Source organism: Antechinus flavipes, chromosome 3, assembly GCF_016432865.1.
Source record: "Antechinus flavipes isolate AdamAnt ecotype Samford, QLD, Australia chromosome 3, AdamAnt_v2, whole genome shotgun sequence".
Lineage (NCBI taxonomy): Eukaryota > Metazoa > Chordata > Mammalia > Dasyuromorphia > Dasyuridae > Antechinus > Antechinus flavipes.
The window spans coordinates 622,950,630-622,967,645 of NC_067400.1; the positions used below are offsets into that span (position 1 = coordinate 622,950,630).

Below are 17,016 nucleotides of genomic sequence, written 5' to 3' on the forward strand. Positions count from 1 at the left end.
AGAACAGTCAGCTACTGTTCCAATTGACTCGATATGTCCTAGTCAGCCAGCTATTGTAAGCGTATGGAGAAGGGCTGACCAAAGGGCAAGCAGAGCAGCCAATACCAGTGCTGGCCATTTTGGCATTCTACAGGAGATGGAGTGACTGAGTCATTTATATCCTTGGAGATTGAGAGCAACAAATGCCTACATTATCTGCATTTTGATTCACGATTTTAATCGATTAGAACCAGGAAAGGCTGAGTTCAAACCTGATGTGGACACTTATTTGTTTGATGAGCCTGGGCAGGAAATTTAACTCTGTCTACATCTGCGATCTCATTTGTAAAATCTGGATAGTGTGATACCTACCTCACAGGTTGTTCTGAGGCTCAAATGAGAACATGTTTGTAAAATATTTGCCAAGCTGGAAGTATTTCACAATGACATCCACTGCTGTTCTTACTGTGGGTGTGGTGGCTGCTGGTGAGGATGCTCATACTAAGACATCAGCAAATGACAGTCACCCAGACATCATACCAGGGATGGAACATGTGCCCATCTACCCCCCAAGCCAGCCTTCCAGAGCTGTGAGGTTGGGTGTTAAAGCTGAATCCTGGTGATTTCAGGGTCAGGCTTTTTAATGGCCGATGCTGCTCCATTCACAGAACAGAGATGTGTGTATGGAGACCCCAGACCACCGTCAGCCTAACTTTAACACTAAAATAGCCATCATCCACAGTCCTTTCCAGGTTCCATTTACTTTACCTCAATCTAATTTGTTCATAAATAAGCCCTGAAGGACCATGGTCCCTTTCATCAGTATAAGAGCGGAAACTGTGGGGCCTGAGTAGGGGGTGTAAGGCAGCAGGGTAGGCCACCACATCCTGGGCCAGCCTCCAGTCCTACAACCTTTGGTCCTCTGCACAGTCGAGACTGGGACAGAGCTGAAGACCCACCATGGACTCCACACTCACTTTGCTGCTCTCCATCGGTGAGTCTCCAAAGTTAACGCTGGCGAGGGAGGGACATTGTGCCAAGACACTTGGCTGACTGAGTCAGAAGGACAGGGAGGAAACCTAACGAGGAGACAGAATCATTGGGGGCAAAGCAGGACCCAGTCTCTGCTCCCAGGAATCCCCCTTCATATTCTGATCAAAGCAGAATTAGAAGATCAGGAGCTTTGGTAAGGGCTGGGGAAGAAGTCAGCGTGGGCTGGAGAAGAGCCATCTATAACCTGATTTTCTCTTACAGGGCTTTGTCTGCATTGCGAGGTTAGGGCACAGATGGGTGAGTCCTGCCCCCAAAAGCACAAAGTTCTCTTTTCACTCTTTGTCTCAAATCAACCCAAAAATCCACTCCCGGGATAAGAGGGAGGAAAAGAGGCAACTTTGCAAGGAATGGAAGGGGTGATGAAAGGAGGGACTTCAGGATGTGAAGGAGAAACACTGGCTCCAGAGGGATCCCTAAAAATCAATTTGATTCCTCTTTAGAAATCTTCCCAAGACCCACCCTCTGGGCTCTCCCAAGTCCCGTGGTCACCAAGGGAGCGGACGTGACCCTCAGGTGCCAGGGCCGACTGGGGAGTGACAGATTCCAGCTCTGGATGGATGGAGAGCTCAGAGAGGAGAGAAATGACTCGTGGTCACAGGCAGACTTTGTGCTCAGGAAAGTAGATGACTGGAGAGATGCCAGAAGCTACAGGTGCCGCTCTGGAAAGGGGCCCTTGTGGTCAGAGTACAGTGAACCCCTGGCCCTGATGGTGACAGGTGAGGGGTGCAGGTATCAAACCATCCTTTGGGGGAAGGCCAGTCCTCGGAGAGGAGCCCCACATCCAACTCTAGAGAGTCGATGAATAAAAGGAAAAAATGTTGGTCTTTATTAACTGTCTCTGCTCACCAACCACCTCCGTAGGCTCAGAGACCACCTGCCTTCCCCACTCAGAATTTAAGATTATAAAGTTTAGAAATATTTCCTCTCAATAATTCTGCTGGGAGGAGAGCTCACATGTGATGATTTTTCTTTTAGAGATGGAGAAACTGAGGCCTGGAGAGGAGGTAAAGGAGCAGGTCAGCAGGACCTTAAGTGTCAGGGACAGAATTAAGAGCCATGTCTCCTAGCAGCAAACCCAGGGATCTCCCTTGTCTGCTCAGTATCCATTAGAGACTCAGCCATATGAGCCAGGCTGTTCCTCCCTCAGACATACACAGCCGTCTTTGGGAGCCGGGACCAGCTTTTACAGAGGAAACCTTCCCTAGATGAACTTTTCCTTGCTTCTTAATGCTCACACCGCCAATATCTCACCTGCCCAGTTTTGTCTCCCAGTGTTCCCTTCTGGCCTCCCTACATTCCCATCAGCCTGGACAGATGCTTCCCCCAACCTTCTTCATGTCCCACCTCTCTGCCTTTGCTCACCCTGTTTCCCCTGCCTGTAATGCCCATCTCACCTTTACCCATTGCTTTCCTGTACATACTTAAATCCCAGCTCAGTCCCAGCTCAGAACCTGGCTGCCCCAGGATGCTGTTCCAGCTGGCATCAAGTGGCAATGTCCTGGTTCTCCCACAATGCCGTCTTTATCTCTCTCTTGGATCCACTAAAATACTGGGGCCCTTCTCACCACCCTATGCTACTGTCCATCTGCCTGTGACAGAAGATAGCCTGATGAAGGGAGAAGGAGCCTCAGATATGGTGGCTGTGAAATAACATTCACACACCTGTCCCCCTAGATGCTGGTGGGGTGACTATGGGAAAGTCCTGGCCTTCTGGAACTCAGTTCCCCACTTCATGACATGAAGCTCATATTCTAATGGGCTGGATGGTCTAATGGGGGTGTTTGAGCTAAAAACTTTGTGATTCTTGGGACAGTGACTATCTTTGCAGTAGCAAGAATGACCCCTTCCCTAAATCTTTGGGGCTCCCCCTTCGCCAAGTAGAAAATGACTGATAGAAGATGAATGAGGGTAGGAAAAACAGAGCTCAAAAGAAATCCCCATTCTCCTCTAGAAGCTCCCGCTCGGGTTTCACTCCATATTGACAATGGGTGACAGGACAAGGACCTACCACAATGTCGGGAAATTGAGGCTGGGGAATCTAGAGATCCACCTCTCCCAGAGATATGGAGTTATTTGGAAGAGAAGGATGAGATTTTCAAGCCTTAAAACCTAAGAGAAAAGTCTGAATTTGTCTGTGATGTTGTATTAGAGTCCTTTCTTGGTCCTGCTGGCCTGGCTGTAGGGTGAGATTTGGACCCCTTGAAGGGAGTAAGAAGGGGGGCAGATGTGAAAGGGTGACCTGCTCCCCTCTTGTTCCTTCTCCCCCATTGCTCAGTACATTCACAACCTTCTGGCTGAGAACAGCTTTTTCAGGGTGACCAAGGAGCCCATATCCAAATATCCCAGGTTTACAGGAATGGGCCTGACCAAGCACCCTTGGCTCACCCTTTCCCGGCTTGGCTCTTCTCATAGAATGATTGGATGGGATTGGGGAGATCAGGCCATTAACTTTCTTCCTTCCTCCTTTATCAGGAGCCTTCTCCAAACCCAAGATTGGAGCCTTACAAGGACACTTGATATCTCCAGGGGAAACAGTAACCATCTGGTGCCAAATGTTTGCACAGTACACCACTCAGGACTACAGTTTTGCCCTGCTGGATGGAAAGAGTCTGGAGCCCTTACTGTTACAGATCCCTGTAGAGCCCAGGATTGAATTTTCATTTCCATCGCTGGGGACCGAGGATACTGGGAGCTACAGGTGTATTTACTACAAGAAGACACCACCACACAGAGCATCCCATCTTAGCCCAGTGGTGAAGCTGACTGTGCCTGGTGACTAGTCATAAGAATCCCTAAGTACCCATTCCATGTCCCCACATAGAGGTCCACAAAGTTAGGGGGACAGCATAAGATCCAGGGAATTCTGAAGGGATGGTCGAAATGGGGCTGGAAGGAACCTATGGGCCATCTCAGCTTAGGCCCCAGGAAAATGGGGCTGTTCTCCACTCAGACAGGACCTAAGGGAGAGAGTGAGACCAGAAACAAGATTTCTGCTGGCCCTCTTGGGGGGTTAGCAGAGGGGTTTAGAAATGACATCTGACATTGACCTCAGGCACCCCTTTCTCCTCAGGACAACTACCCAGACCCACTCTGTGGGCCCAGCCGGGCGTTGTGGTGGTCCCAGGGACTAACATCACTTTCTGGTGCTCAAGGCCCAGGCTGGCTTCATCTGAGGAGGTGACATACACTCTGTGGAAGATGGGAACCCAGCAGCCCTTACAGAACCAGAAGTCAGCAGATCTCTGGACTGGCTTCTCTCTCCCTTCTGTCAGACCTGAGGACACTGGGAGCTACAGATGTACTTACAAGAACATTACAGCCTCAGGTGCACAATCAGAGTTCAGTGAGGCCCTGGAGCTGGGGGTAACAGGTGAGGGGTGTGGGGACCCCAGAATAAGGCTGAGTGTGACCCCTCTGCTCTGTGCCTAGGCAGGAGTCTCACAGAGGTAAGGGAAGAGGGCCTACACAGCCTGATCTGTTCTGGGGCCGGTCCTGATTCAGGGATCTTGTAAGACTGAGATATTTCTGTTGTGATCTGGGATCTTAGATAAAAGTTGATGGTGATATCTCAGTTAGAAGGTAGAAGAGGCACAGAGATACAGAGCTGAAAGGGGCCAAAGCCTCCCATTACCAGTGATCACATGAGGCCCTGACAGGGGAAAGGACTTGTCCAGGGTCACTTAAAAGTGAGGGACAGAGCCCAGAGACAAGCTTTCTCTTTCCTGGACCCTGATCTGAGCTCTGAATTTAGGCTCAATCCTGAGCCTGTTTGTAATGGCCCCGATGAGAAGGAGGAGACCATGCTCTCCCTGGCTGTCAGTCATCAGAGGTATGAGATCATAGGCTAGGTGAAGTCCCTGCAGTGTGACAGTTGCTTAGATTGCAAGCTGGCTGTGAATAGAATGATAGCAGACATCTTTTATTCATACCCACTCCTTTACAGAGGAGATAACTGAGTCTCAGATGGACCCGATGAATGAGCCATAGTCACACAGGAACCGAACAGGGACTTGACCCAGGTGTCCTGATACCCCCCCCCCATTCTTCACTTCTCAGGATCTCTTCCCAAGCCTTCTCTCTCAGCTCTCCCAGGCCTGGTGGTGGAGCCTGGGCAGCATGTGACTCTCCAGTGCAGGAAGCCCCCTCAGTCAGCACTATGGACAGCAACATTCACTCTGCTGAAAATGGGCAGCCCTCAACCCCTGCAGAGTCAGAACACATCTGGCAGCTCGGCTTACTTCCCCCTCCTCTCTGTGAGGGCCCAGGATGCTGGCAACTACACCTGTGTCTACTCTGAAAGAATGGCTCCTTACCGGGTGTCGGAGCCCAGTGATGCCCTAGAGATCTGGGTGACAGGTAAGAATGGCTTCAAGTTCTCAATATGGAAAATAGAGATATGGAATTTAAGATTGAAAGGTAGCCCAGAAAATGTGTCCTCCTTTTAACACCATAAAGCAGAGGTTGGGATAAGGACTGGTTATCCTTTAGGAAGTAGAAAACATAGTTGGAAGAATGGACCAACTCAGGAAATGCACCAAGCTCAAGGGACAAGAATGGAAGGAGAAACAACCATATTTTCCTAGATAGCCCCAAGACCCTCTGGAGTTTAGTACCTACCCCTGTTAAGGGAAACAGACTCAGGGCAATGAATGATCAGAATCAATGGAATGGTTGGTCAGGAATTCTTCAGAGACCTCTATGATCTTGACCCCCTTATAACCACCCTCAGCACAATTGTGGATGGGATCTTGAGCATATTGGGTCTTTGTTTGTGTTTCCAGATGCCCTCCCCAAGCCTTCCCTCTCAGCCTGGCCTGGTCTAGAGGTAGCCTTGGGGAGCAATGTGATCCTCCTTTGCTGGGGACCCTCATGGATTCCTAGGTTTGTTCTATACAAGAAGGGAGTTGAAGGAATTCTTCACAGCATGGAAGCCCATGAAGACCGGGGCAGGTTCTTTTTGACCCATGTAACCTCCAAGGACTCTGGCAATTACAGCTGCAGCTATCAGCTGGGCACCAAGGAAAGTCTCTGGAAGCAGTCTAGTGATGTCCTGGAGCTTCTAGTAAGAGGTGAGAGGAACCCAACAGGAAGGTACTGGTAACTGCCCCATTCCTCAGCCCCTACAAGGAACTGAAAGCATGGCCTTGTTTCTGGCAAGAAACATAATGTAAGACTCTATAGAGACTTTCACACAGTCCTCACTTCCTGGCTAATGGGGACCTATTAGCTGGAACATGAAGCATTCCTCCTTATGTCATAATTGACAAATACATCTTTATTCGGGTTTCTGTCTATCTTACTCTTACTTGAAGAGATAAATTCTCCCTCAGCATGATTTGTATCCAACTGTTTGATGGTCGTGGTGATGGGAAGTTGTAGAAGGGAGTAAGAGAAGAAAATGAAGTGGCAATTATTGAGGAAATGTGAGCATTGTTTAGCACTGTCATTAATGATGACTCTTGTCTCTCCCCTCACCTATGTTCAGAGCCAAGTAACAACCTCATCATCATCTTCAGCTGTGTTTTCTTTTTGTTCTTCCTTCTTTGCCTTCTCTTGCTTGCACTCCACTACCATGGGTCCATTCCTCTGGGTAAGTTTGGGGAAAGGAGGATAAAACAGAGCGGGTAAGAACTAAACTTTTTTCCTCCAAGGTCTTCCCTGACTTTGCTTTTCTTTCCTTCCCATATGTGTTTCACCAGGATCTTTGCAGGAATATATTCCTAAAAGGTAAGGAAACTCAGCTCCTCCTCCCATTGTGCCCTTTTTCCTTTTCCATTGTAACTCACAATCTCTGAAGCAGACAGAGATTCTGGTGAGGGGAAAATGCTAGCAGAGAATTTGAGAGCAAACTCTAGCCTCTTATCCCATTTCCTCCTTTCCTTCCTACTGTAGCTGTTTTTGTTGCTCTTGTCTTCCTTGGAATACCTGCAAGACCCATCATGCTGAGGCAACCAGAGAGGAAAGGCCAGGTAAGTTATCTGTTCCGGGAGATGACAGAATCCTGGCCCGGGGGGGAGAGGAATAATAGAAGGGAATCCTGGTCCTGGGAGCTTGGGAATGATGGAATCTATTCTTCACTTCAGATGAAGAAGAGACCAGCGAAACAAGGGGACCATTGGTGAGTTAACTCCATTCTGTCTTCTACTCCCAGGAATGCCATTCAATGACTCTAAAATGAGGATATCTTAAATTATTGTAAATATTTCTATAACATTTCAATGACAGTATTTCAATGCCCTTTATTTCCTTCATAATTCTATGAGGTATATTTCATGTATCTAAAAATATGAGAATGAGACAGCATCTATTGCTTTCAGCAGATGAGTCTTCAAAGATTTCATGACAGAAATAGATTAAGAATATCTGCTTCTAATTCATCACTGTTCTCTCCCTCTTCTATTTCTCCTTCAGGTTCCCGTGGGAAACAATCCACAGGGAGTGACGTATACTCAGCTGAACATAAGAGCATTGAATAAGAGGAAAACTGAACCTAAGAAGACACCAACAGAAGCCATACTCTATGCCAAAATAAACTAAAGGTTTAAGCACTTTTCAAGAAGGAATTCTCTCCCTTCTTCTCTTCTATTTGTTCTCCTCTCCCTCATCCTTCTTTCACTTGTTCCTTAATGCATCTTTCCCAGAAATGAACAATTCAAGAATCATGACGACAAAAATCAAAGAACATACAGCTGTTTCTACATTAAGCGATTGGAGAATTTAGATTGAGTTATTTTGTCTGTTTGTTTTGTTTTTCCTGGGGTAATTGGAGTTAAGTGACTTGCCCAGAATCACACAGCTAGAAAGTCTTAAGTGTCTGAGGCCACATTTGAATTCAGGTACTCCTGACTTCCGATCTGGTACTCTATCCACTGTGCCATCTTGCTGCCCAGGAATAAAACATTTTGAAAAGCAATGGAGATTGGATTAAAACCAAGGATCACCAAACCCACAAAACTGATTATAATCCCTAAGTGGTGCATGAATATTCTATGAAATAGAGGACTTCCAAATATTCTTGAGAAAAAAAAGAGCTGGTTAGAAAGTTTGGCTTTCAGATACATTATAAGAAATGTTAAAAAAAAAAAAAAAGTCACCAGGAAAAACAAATCAAGAGGGACTTCGCAAGGTTAAACTGTTTACGTTCCTATATGGGAAGATGATACTTATAACTCATAAGAACTTTCTCAAATTAGGGCAGTTTTGCATATATATACACACACATATATACATACCTATATATATATATATATATATATATACTGAAAGTATTAGTTGAATGTGAAGAGATGATATTAAAGAAAACAAAATTAAGGACTGAGCAAGGAATATGCTAGAGAAAGAAAAACAGTAGAATGAAGGAAATTATCTTAAGTAAAAGTGACAAGAAAAAGCTTTTACTGTGGAGGAGAAAAGTGGGAAAGTAAGAAGGAGTGACTGAACTTTATTCTCAATAGAACTGATTCATAGAGGGAATAACACACACATTCAGTTGGGTATAGAAATCCACCATATCCACAGGAAATGGGAGAAGGGAATAAGAAAAGAAGGGGAAGTGATGGAAAGGAAGGCAGACTGGGAAAGAGTGAGTCAGACAGAAAACAATTTTATGGAGGCATAGGGGGAAAGGAGAGAAAGAATGGAATAAACAGAGGATATAGATTAGAGAAAAATACTGTTTGCAAATATAATTGTAAAAAAATTTCAAAGCAATTTTCTCTGATAAAGGTTTCATATCTCAAACATATAGAGAACTGCATCAAGTTTATAAAAATAAGAGCAATTCCTCAATTGCTAACTAATTAAAAATATGGATAGATCAAATGACATAATCAAAGCTAACTAATCATATGAAAAATTGTTCTACCTGACTATTGAATGGAGAAATGAAAATTAAAACAATTCTGAGGAACTCCCTCTTATCTATTATATTGACTGATAGGACACAAAAGGAAAAAGACAAGTAGTAGAGGGCATGTGGGGAAAGTGAGATATTAATGCCTTGTTGGCAGAGCTGTGAATTGATTCAACCTTTATATCGAGTGATTTGGAACTGCTTCCACAGGGCTACAAAACCATGAATACCCTTTGAGCTGGCAATTATACTTCCAGGTCTGTATCTAAAAAAGAAAACAAAAACAAAAACAAAAGAACTTTTTATATGAGATCTTTTCTGGGAGCATAAACTATGAAATGGCTGAACAAATTGAAGTATGTAATTTTGATGGAATACTATTGTACTATTAGAAAATGGTAAGTAGGATGCTGCCAGGAAAACCTGGAAAGACTTCTATGAACTGATGCAACATGAAATATACTGTGTACAAAGTAACAGCAGTAAGATGAACAAAAGTGAAGGACAACTATTCTCAACAATAGCGTGATACAAGACAACTCTGAAGGATTTATTTTAAAAACTTGCTATTCATCCCCAGAAAAGACCTAGTGCTCTCAGAATAGAAAATAAAGAATTTTTTTTTCCTTACTTTATTTTCTATGGGGCATTTTTGGTCTGTTTTCTTTTAGAACACGAGTATTATGGAAATGATTTACATGACACCACATGTGTATCATACTGAATTGCTTGGCTTCTCAGTGTGAGGGGAATTGTGGTCAAAGGAAAGGAAACAATTTGTAATACAATGTTTTAAAACAGTGTTTAAAATGTTTCTGCATGTAACTGTGAGAAAATAAAATACAATATAAGAGAAATAGAGAAAAAAATTCATCCTATTTTGTCCTTTAAAAGAATCAGCTTTAAATTTCATTAATCTTTTCTAGGGATTGTTTTTGTTTCCACTTTATGTGTTCCACCTCTCTCTTTTATGTCTTTTCTTTTATGGCTTTTAATATATGTTGATTTTATATTTTTAATCTTTAATGAATATTCATTTAATTAATGCTTTTCTTTCCTTTTTTGTTACAGTATCTTTAAAGACACATGCCTTTTCTCATGCAGACTGCTTTAGCTGTATCTCAGTATATTTTGGTATGGCTTCTCATCATCCGCTTTTATAAAATTATTACTTCTCTGATTTGTTCCTTGACTCCTCATAATTTAGGATTTCATTATTAAGGCATTATGTGAATCTGGGTCTTTTTCTCACCCTGAACCAATTTATAATTTTTACTGTTACGGCCTATAAAGAATACATTTTCTGCTCCTGAATTTTTGCAAGAATTTTCCACATGTCTAGGGATTTATACAAAGTAATTTTTGCATGATGTGCACATACATTTGAAATTTCCTTTTGAAGTCACCATATGTATTTTAGCTGTAGCTTCTCCAGCAATGTTTTGGGGTCTATATTTTCTCTTTTGTTTCATTTTTTGTTTCCATGTGTCCAAAACAGACAGAACAAGAGACAATGAAATTACCTGATGTTACTTTGTTACTGACGAGAGATTCTTATCATTAAAGCAATAGGATTTAGGAATTTCGGAGCTAAGACATTTAGGATAATATATTAATACTGATATGGATTTGTTGCCTATGAAGTTCTTTCAGTTTAATGTAAATTATCAATTTAATATTTTTTTGTTACAAACATTTCTTCTTGATATTTCTTATGTCAAGGCAGGAGCTCCTAATTCCTTTTTATTCACTAAATGATTCATGTTTTTTTAAATGTTTTTCTTCTAAGAAATAAATTATCAGTGGTTGGCTGATTTACTTATCCACACTCTCATTTTTTTTCCCCAAATGAAATTTAACATTTTGAAAAATAAATACAAAATTACGTATCTTCCATTTCATTAATTTAATCTTTTTGAATGCATTCCATTTTTTATCAGTTCCCTTTGCTTTATCTTTCACACCTACCCCAGTACAATGAACAGATGGGAACATCTTGTCCTGGTTTTAGAGTTTTTCTTTTTACTTTTGTTTCTTCCTTGCTTTTATAGAATTATTTAATTTCCCCCCTCTTTTCCCCTCAGATAAGTAATTAAGGTGTGACTCATTCTTCTGCTGATTGTCAACTTCTTTTTTTCATTAAATCAAATTTTATTTTCTGGACATTTTTCTAAAATGTGATAAACATTTCTCATCTTTTTTATTATTAATAATATTTCAGACAATTTTCTAAAGACAAACTATAATGGACTTTGCTATTCTTAGCAGTACAATCATTCATGATTACTCAGAAAGACTTCTGAAAAATCCTATCCATGAGACTTCCGGCCAAGATGGTGGAGAGGAGGCACACAACTGCATAAGCTCTGCATTTTCTCTCAGAATTCATTTCATTACAAGCCTCTGAATTAATGCTTGACTGAAAAAAATCCACAAATAGTTACCAGGAGAAGACATCCTTGAAATTCACCAGGAAAGGTCTGTTTTTCCTCCAGGGTAGGGAAGGTTTTAGAAGGGGATGCAGACTGAGGGCAATCAGTGGCAGCGAGAGCCCAGCAGGCAGCTCACAGTGGAGCAGACCTGAGGGGGATGGGGTGTGATCTCAGCCATCTCTGTGGGGAGAGCTTTGCTATAGGATTGGATACTTTGCCCTGGCAGCAAGTCAGTTGCCCAGCAGAGAAGCTAAAAACACCAGGGGTGAAGAATACAACCCCGAACAGCTGGAGTCTCTCGGGACCTGGCCACCCCTTCCTAACAGTGTATCAGCACGCTCTCTGAGTCTCAGAGCACAGGCACAGCAGAGTCCTGCTAGTGCCTCACTGCTATCCCCCACAGTTGATAGAGGAAGCTTGGTAACACCACCCAGCTCCTCCCCCAAAAAAAAGCAGATTCCATTTGGTTTTTTTTTCTTTTTTTCTTTGCGAGTTTGTCTTTGATTTTTCTCTGACAAATGAGCAAAAAATTGAAAAGGACCTTAACCACTGACAGCTTCTATATGGACAGAGAGCAGACTCTAAACCCTGAGGAGACTAAAAACAGACTGTCTCCAGGTGCATCCCCAAAGCACAGATGAATTTCATAGAAGAAATTAGACTCTCACAAGAGAGCTAGAAGAAAAATGGGAAAAGGAGAGGGAGGCTTGGCAAGAGAGTCTGGAGAAGTCATTCCAGTCATTTAAAGACAGAATGGATAAAGAAATCAAATCCTTGAAAAAAAGGATTAGTGAACTGGAAACAGAAAAGGTTTTTCAAAGGTCAAGATTTCTAATATGATATTGAATAGGAATGGTGATAGTGGGAAGCCCTGTTTCACTTATAATCTTATTGGGAATGGTTTCCATTTGTCCCTATTATATATGATTCTTGCTGGTGGTTTTAAACTGATGCTGCTGATCTTTTTAAGATAAAGTGCATTTATTCCTATACTTTCCAGAGTTCTTAATAGGAATGGGTGTTGGATTTCATCAGATGTTTTTCTGCATCTATTGTGATAATCATATGATTTTTGTTAGTTTGGTTATTAATGTAGTTGATTATGCTGATAGTTTTCCTAATATTGAACCATTTTTAGTATAAATTCTACTTGGTCGTGGTGTATTATCCAGGGGGTGATTTTCTGTAATCTCGTTGCTAATATTTTATTTAAGATTTTCACATCAATGTTGATTAGGGAAATTGGTCTATGATTTTCTTTTTCTGTTTTCACCCTACCTGGTTTAGTGATCAGCACCATATCTGTGTCATAAAAGAAATCTGGTAAGACTCCAAGAAGATTCAAATCTTGCTATTCCTTTCAAATCTCTGAAACAAGTGTGGTCTTAGAGCTCTAGATTACAGATGTGGGACTCAAGCCTGTGAAGCAACCCAGGAATGCATTTCAGATACATTATTCTAATGTGATTTGACCATTATGAGATAGAAATTGGGAAAAGACTGAGGGTTTCTAAGAGAGATTTGAACAAAGGTGGAAATATTGCCCAGATCAAGTTTTCTACCCAAATCTTCCTTCTGCCCAGGTCTTCCAAGCCTGTTGGTGGAACTTGGGAAACATGTGACTCTTCAGTGTAGAAAGGCCTCTAAATCAGCACTCTGGAGAGTGACGCTCACTCTGCTGAGAGTGTGCAGCCCTCAGCTCCTGCAGAGCCAGATCTCTGCTGAAACCTTGGCTAATGTTTCCCTGCTCTCTATGAGAGTCCAGGATGCTGGCAACTACAACTGTTTCTACTATAGAAGAATGACTCCTTACTAGTTATCTGGGTCAAGTGATGTCACCTACATGACAGGTGAGTGTGTCCATGTACTTAAGGCATAAAATAAAAATTTGGACTTCAAGTTTGAAAATCAGTCAAGATTGAAAGTTTGAAAGTGACAAAGGAAGTGATGGTGTCATTCTGAGACTCTGCAGCCCTTAATACCTTTACCCACCCACCCAAATTATGACTGTGAAGCTGAACTTCATCTTTGACTTCTGTTTGGATTTCCATATACATTTCCCAAGTGTTCCCTCCCAGCCTGACTTGACCCAGAAGTGATCTCAATGTGACCCTGCTGGGATGGGGACCCTCACGGAATAATTGCATTGTTCTCTAAAAGGAAGGAGATGAAAAAATTCTTCCAAATATGGATATAACTCAAGGTGGAGAACAGCTATTCCTGATGAAGATAATCCTCTAGGACTTTGGCTGCCATTACCAACTTTGCACCAAGGGAACTCTCTGGAAAAAAGTCAATGACCCCCTGCAGTAGTAAGAAGAAGCAGCCCACAATATTCATTGGAAGATGCCAATGACACTCTCTTACTCAGTCCCTATAAGGAAAAGAAACCAAGACCTTGGCAAGATGTGGCAACAGACACTACTGATATTTTAACCTTTTCCTCAATTCCAGGCCTGTAGAAAAAAAGATTGTGGCTTGGCATGTGAGACTTTCCCACATTCTTCCCTGGGACCCATAATGCTATGCTAGTTCTTAGGCTTCTGAATACAATTTCAAGGGAAAAGCCCTTTCTGAGCAGCACTTCTATTAATCTTTGCAATGCTGATGAAGATTGGTATATCTGGAGGGAAATAAGAGAAGAATATATAAATACAATGTGAGGATTGTCAACGATAATGAATTATGAAGATTCTTCTCTCTCAACCACATTAGGATCAGGTCCCAATAATATCCTCATTATCAGATTTAGATCCATTTCATCCCTCCTTTGCCTTCTCTTGATGGCATTCCTCTGCCAAGGATTCATCTCTATAGGTAAAACAGCCTTGAATCTTTATGTCATAAGGAATAAAATTAGGTTGGGACTGGGACTTGCCATTTCTTCTTTGTGATCTTCCCTGCCTTTGCTTCTTCTCTTCTCATGTGTATCACCAGGGTGTGAGCACGGAGAGAGCTAGGAGATAAGTAGATTCACCTCTTTTCCCCATAATCCTCTGTTTCTTCCTTCCAATATAACCTTGGAACCTCTACATTGAATTAGAGACATGATGACTACGGGGTGTTCATAAAGTCTCCCAGATGGAACATTTCCTCCCTGTCCTATTTCCTCCTCTCCATATCACAGTGGTCTTTGTTACCCTTGTCTCTGTTGGAGTACCCACATGCAGCCTGAGGGCCCCAAAGAGCAACCACTATGTAAGTTATTGGGGCAAGAAAGGGATATAAAAATGACTTGAGGGGAGGGGATTGTGGAAGATTCCCAATACTGGAAACCTCTCTCTTCCTAAGATACAGAAAGGGCCAAGGAGATATCAAGGGAAAAACGTGTGAGTTACCCCTCCTGTTTTCTCTGGGGAGGAAGCTGTTTCATCCTTGACCTTAACCTATTTCAGCAGGCTCTCGGCCCAGAGCAGAACTAATTCTTAATCACTTATCAATATTTTCTTCTAATCCCTCAGTGCAGGGTCTCTGAATTTTAAATCCCCCAATTCATGGAGGGGATTTGCCACATGAATGACTGGTGATCGTTCATATCACCCTCCCCAGGATTTTCCCTCATTATTTTACAGGATCACAGATTCTACTGGATCCCTCAGATTCTACAGGATCCCACTGCAAGGTATTTTGGATGTGGCCTGATGGAGGCAAGGCAAAGCAGCACTCTCACAGCCTAAGCTTGTAACACTTCTTGAAATGAAGATGAAGGTTTCAGCATGTTTGGAACTGTCATCTCACCACATTGGTCTCACCTCAAGTTTTCCATTCCTGCAAAACACCAGATAGTTAGATGAAAAATTGACTCTAATATTTATACTCTGCTATGAGGTGTGTATTTATATACATAGATCTGTTTCTATATAGGGATATATCTTTGTTTGGGCCATCATCATTTCTGTAGGCCCTTCCCCCACCACCTTTGTCTCACTGAGATCCTCCATTCATTGGAGAATCTGCTCACACACCACTGTGAAAATGGAATCATTCCTAGTAGCATATGTACTAGTGCCTTACTTCCCTGACAAATATATATCTACTCACAGATGTATATTTATTTTATACTAACCTTGGGTATATTTATTCTATATAAGCATAGCCCATGAACATGCTATGTAACCTGAGAGAATGGAAGCTTTTGGGGAAGATTTCTGTCTGTGAATCCCAGGAGATTACAGAGTCTGCTCAATGCACTGATTGTGCATCAGACAGAACCTGGGACCATCAGATCTACAATCAAATTGTGTCCTCATCCACATTTTCCAAACACAGGGAAGGAAAATTGATGATTCTTACTTTTATATGAAGTGAAAGCCTGCCTGGGTACCACCCAATGCCTTCACCAGGTATGCTGAGCCATGCACTGCCAAGAATAAAACTATCTGCATTCCAGTCTCTCTTTGGCAATGCTTCATTACTTTAACTTCATTTCCTTGTGTGTTCCAGCCCATTATTCCCCACATTTTCTTTAGGCTCTCTCAATGCTTGTACTAACAATCATTTAAATGAGAGTTGACCCTTAACCTGCAAATTCATCATGCATAAATGCTTGCAGTGGAATATATTGTTGTCCTTGCCATTAAAGTATAAGCTCCATAAGGACTGATCTATTTGTTTTTTCTCTTTGAATTCCCAGCAACTAGCACAGGTCAGGCAACATGGCAGAAGCTTGATAAATGGTCATTGAGTTTGAGCTGGGGTCTTTCTAGCTAGGATGCCACTTGTGTCGTGGGACTCTGTGCCAACAGATTATTGACTGATGATGTGCAAGACAGCCAAGAACAGTCTCCTACTGTCCCGATCGACTCGATATGTCCTAATCAGCCATCTATTGTAAGCGTATGGAGAAGGGCTGACCAAAGGGCAAGCAGAGCAGCCAATATCAGTACTGGCTATTTTGGCATCCTACAGGAAATGGAGTTACTGAGTCATTTCTATACTTGGAGATGGAGAGCAACAAATGCCTACATCATCTGCATTTGGATTCATGATTTTAATCGATTAGAACCAGGAAAGGCTGAGTTCAAGCCTGACGTAGACACTTATTTGTTTTATGAGCCTGGGCAGGGAATTTCACTCTGTCTCCATCAGCAATCTCATCTGTAAAATCTGGATAGTGTGATACCTACCTCACATGTTGTTCTGAGGCTCAAATGAGAACATGTTTGTAAAACATTTGCCAAGCTGAAAGTACTTTACAATGACATCCACTGCTGTCCTTACTGTGGGTATGGTGGCTGCTGGTGAGGATGTTCATACTAAGATACCAGCAAGTGACACTCATCCACACATCATGCCAGGCATGGAACATGTGCCCATCTACCCCCCAAGCCAGCCTTCCAGAGCTGTGAGGTTGGGCTTTGAAGCTGAATCCTGGTGATTTCAGGGTCAGGATTTTTGTGGCCGATGATGCTCCTTTCACAGAACAGTGACATGTGTATGGAGACCCAGATCACCGTCAGCCATCTTTAACACTAAATACTCATCATCCACAGTCCTTTTCAGGTTCCATTTACTTTAAGTCACTTTAATTTGCTCAGAAATAAGCCCTGGATGACCATGGTCCCTTTCATCAGTATAAGAGCGGAAACTGTGGGGCCTGAGTTTAGGGGATGTAAGATAGTAGGGCTGGCCACCACATCCTGGGCCAGCCTCCAGTCCTGCAACCTTTGGTCCTCTGCACAGTTGAGACTGGGACAGAGC

At 42.6% G+C, this 17,016-nt stretch overlaps 1 protein-coding gene across 1 annotated transcript in view; it reads left to right on the forward strand.

The window, feature by feature from the left end:
* Positions 1-1,238: 1,238 nt before the first annotated feature.
* Positions 1,239-17,016, forward strand: part of LOC127557611 (immunoglobulin superfamily member 1-like) — a 91,595-nt gene continuing 75,817 nt past the window's right edge. The window contains exons 1-8 of the mRNA XM_051990920.1: positions 1,239-1,269; positions 1,473-1,826; positions 3,448-3,804; positions 4,103-4,402; positions 5,089-5,388; positions 5,814-6,101; positions 6,518-6,622; positions 6,732-6,759. Of these exons, the coding sequence (XP_051846880.1) occupies positions 1,266-1,269; positions 1,473-1,826; positions 3,448-3,804; positions 4,103-4,402; positions 5,089-5,388; positions 5,814-6,101; positions 6,518-6,622; positions 6,732-6,759 (1,736 nt within the window). The 5' untranslated portion in view covers positions 1,239-1,265. The remainder of the gene's footprint in view (positions 1,270-1,472; positions 1,827-3,447; positions 3,805-4,102; positions 4,403-5,088; positions 5,389-5,813; positions 6,102-6,517; positions 6,623-6,731; positions 6,760-17,016) is intronic.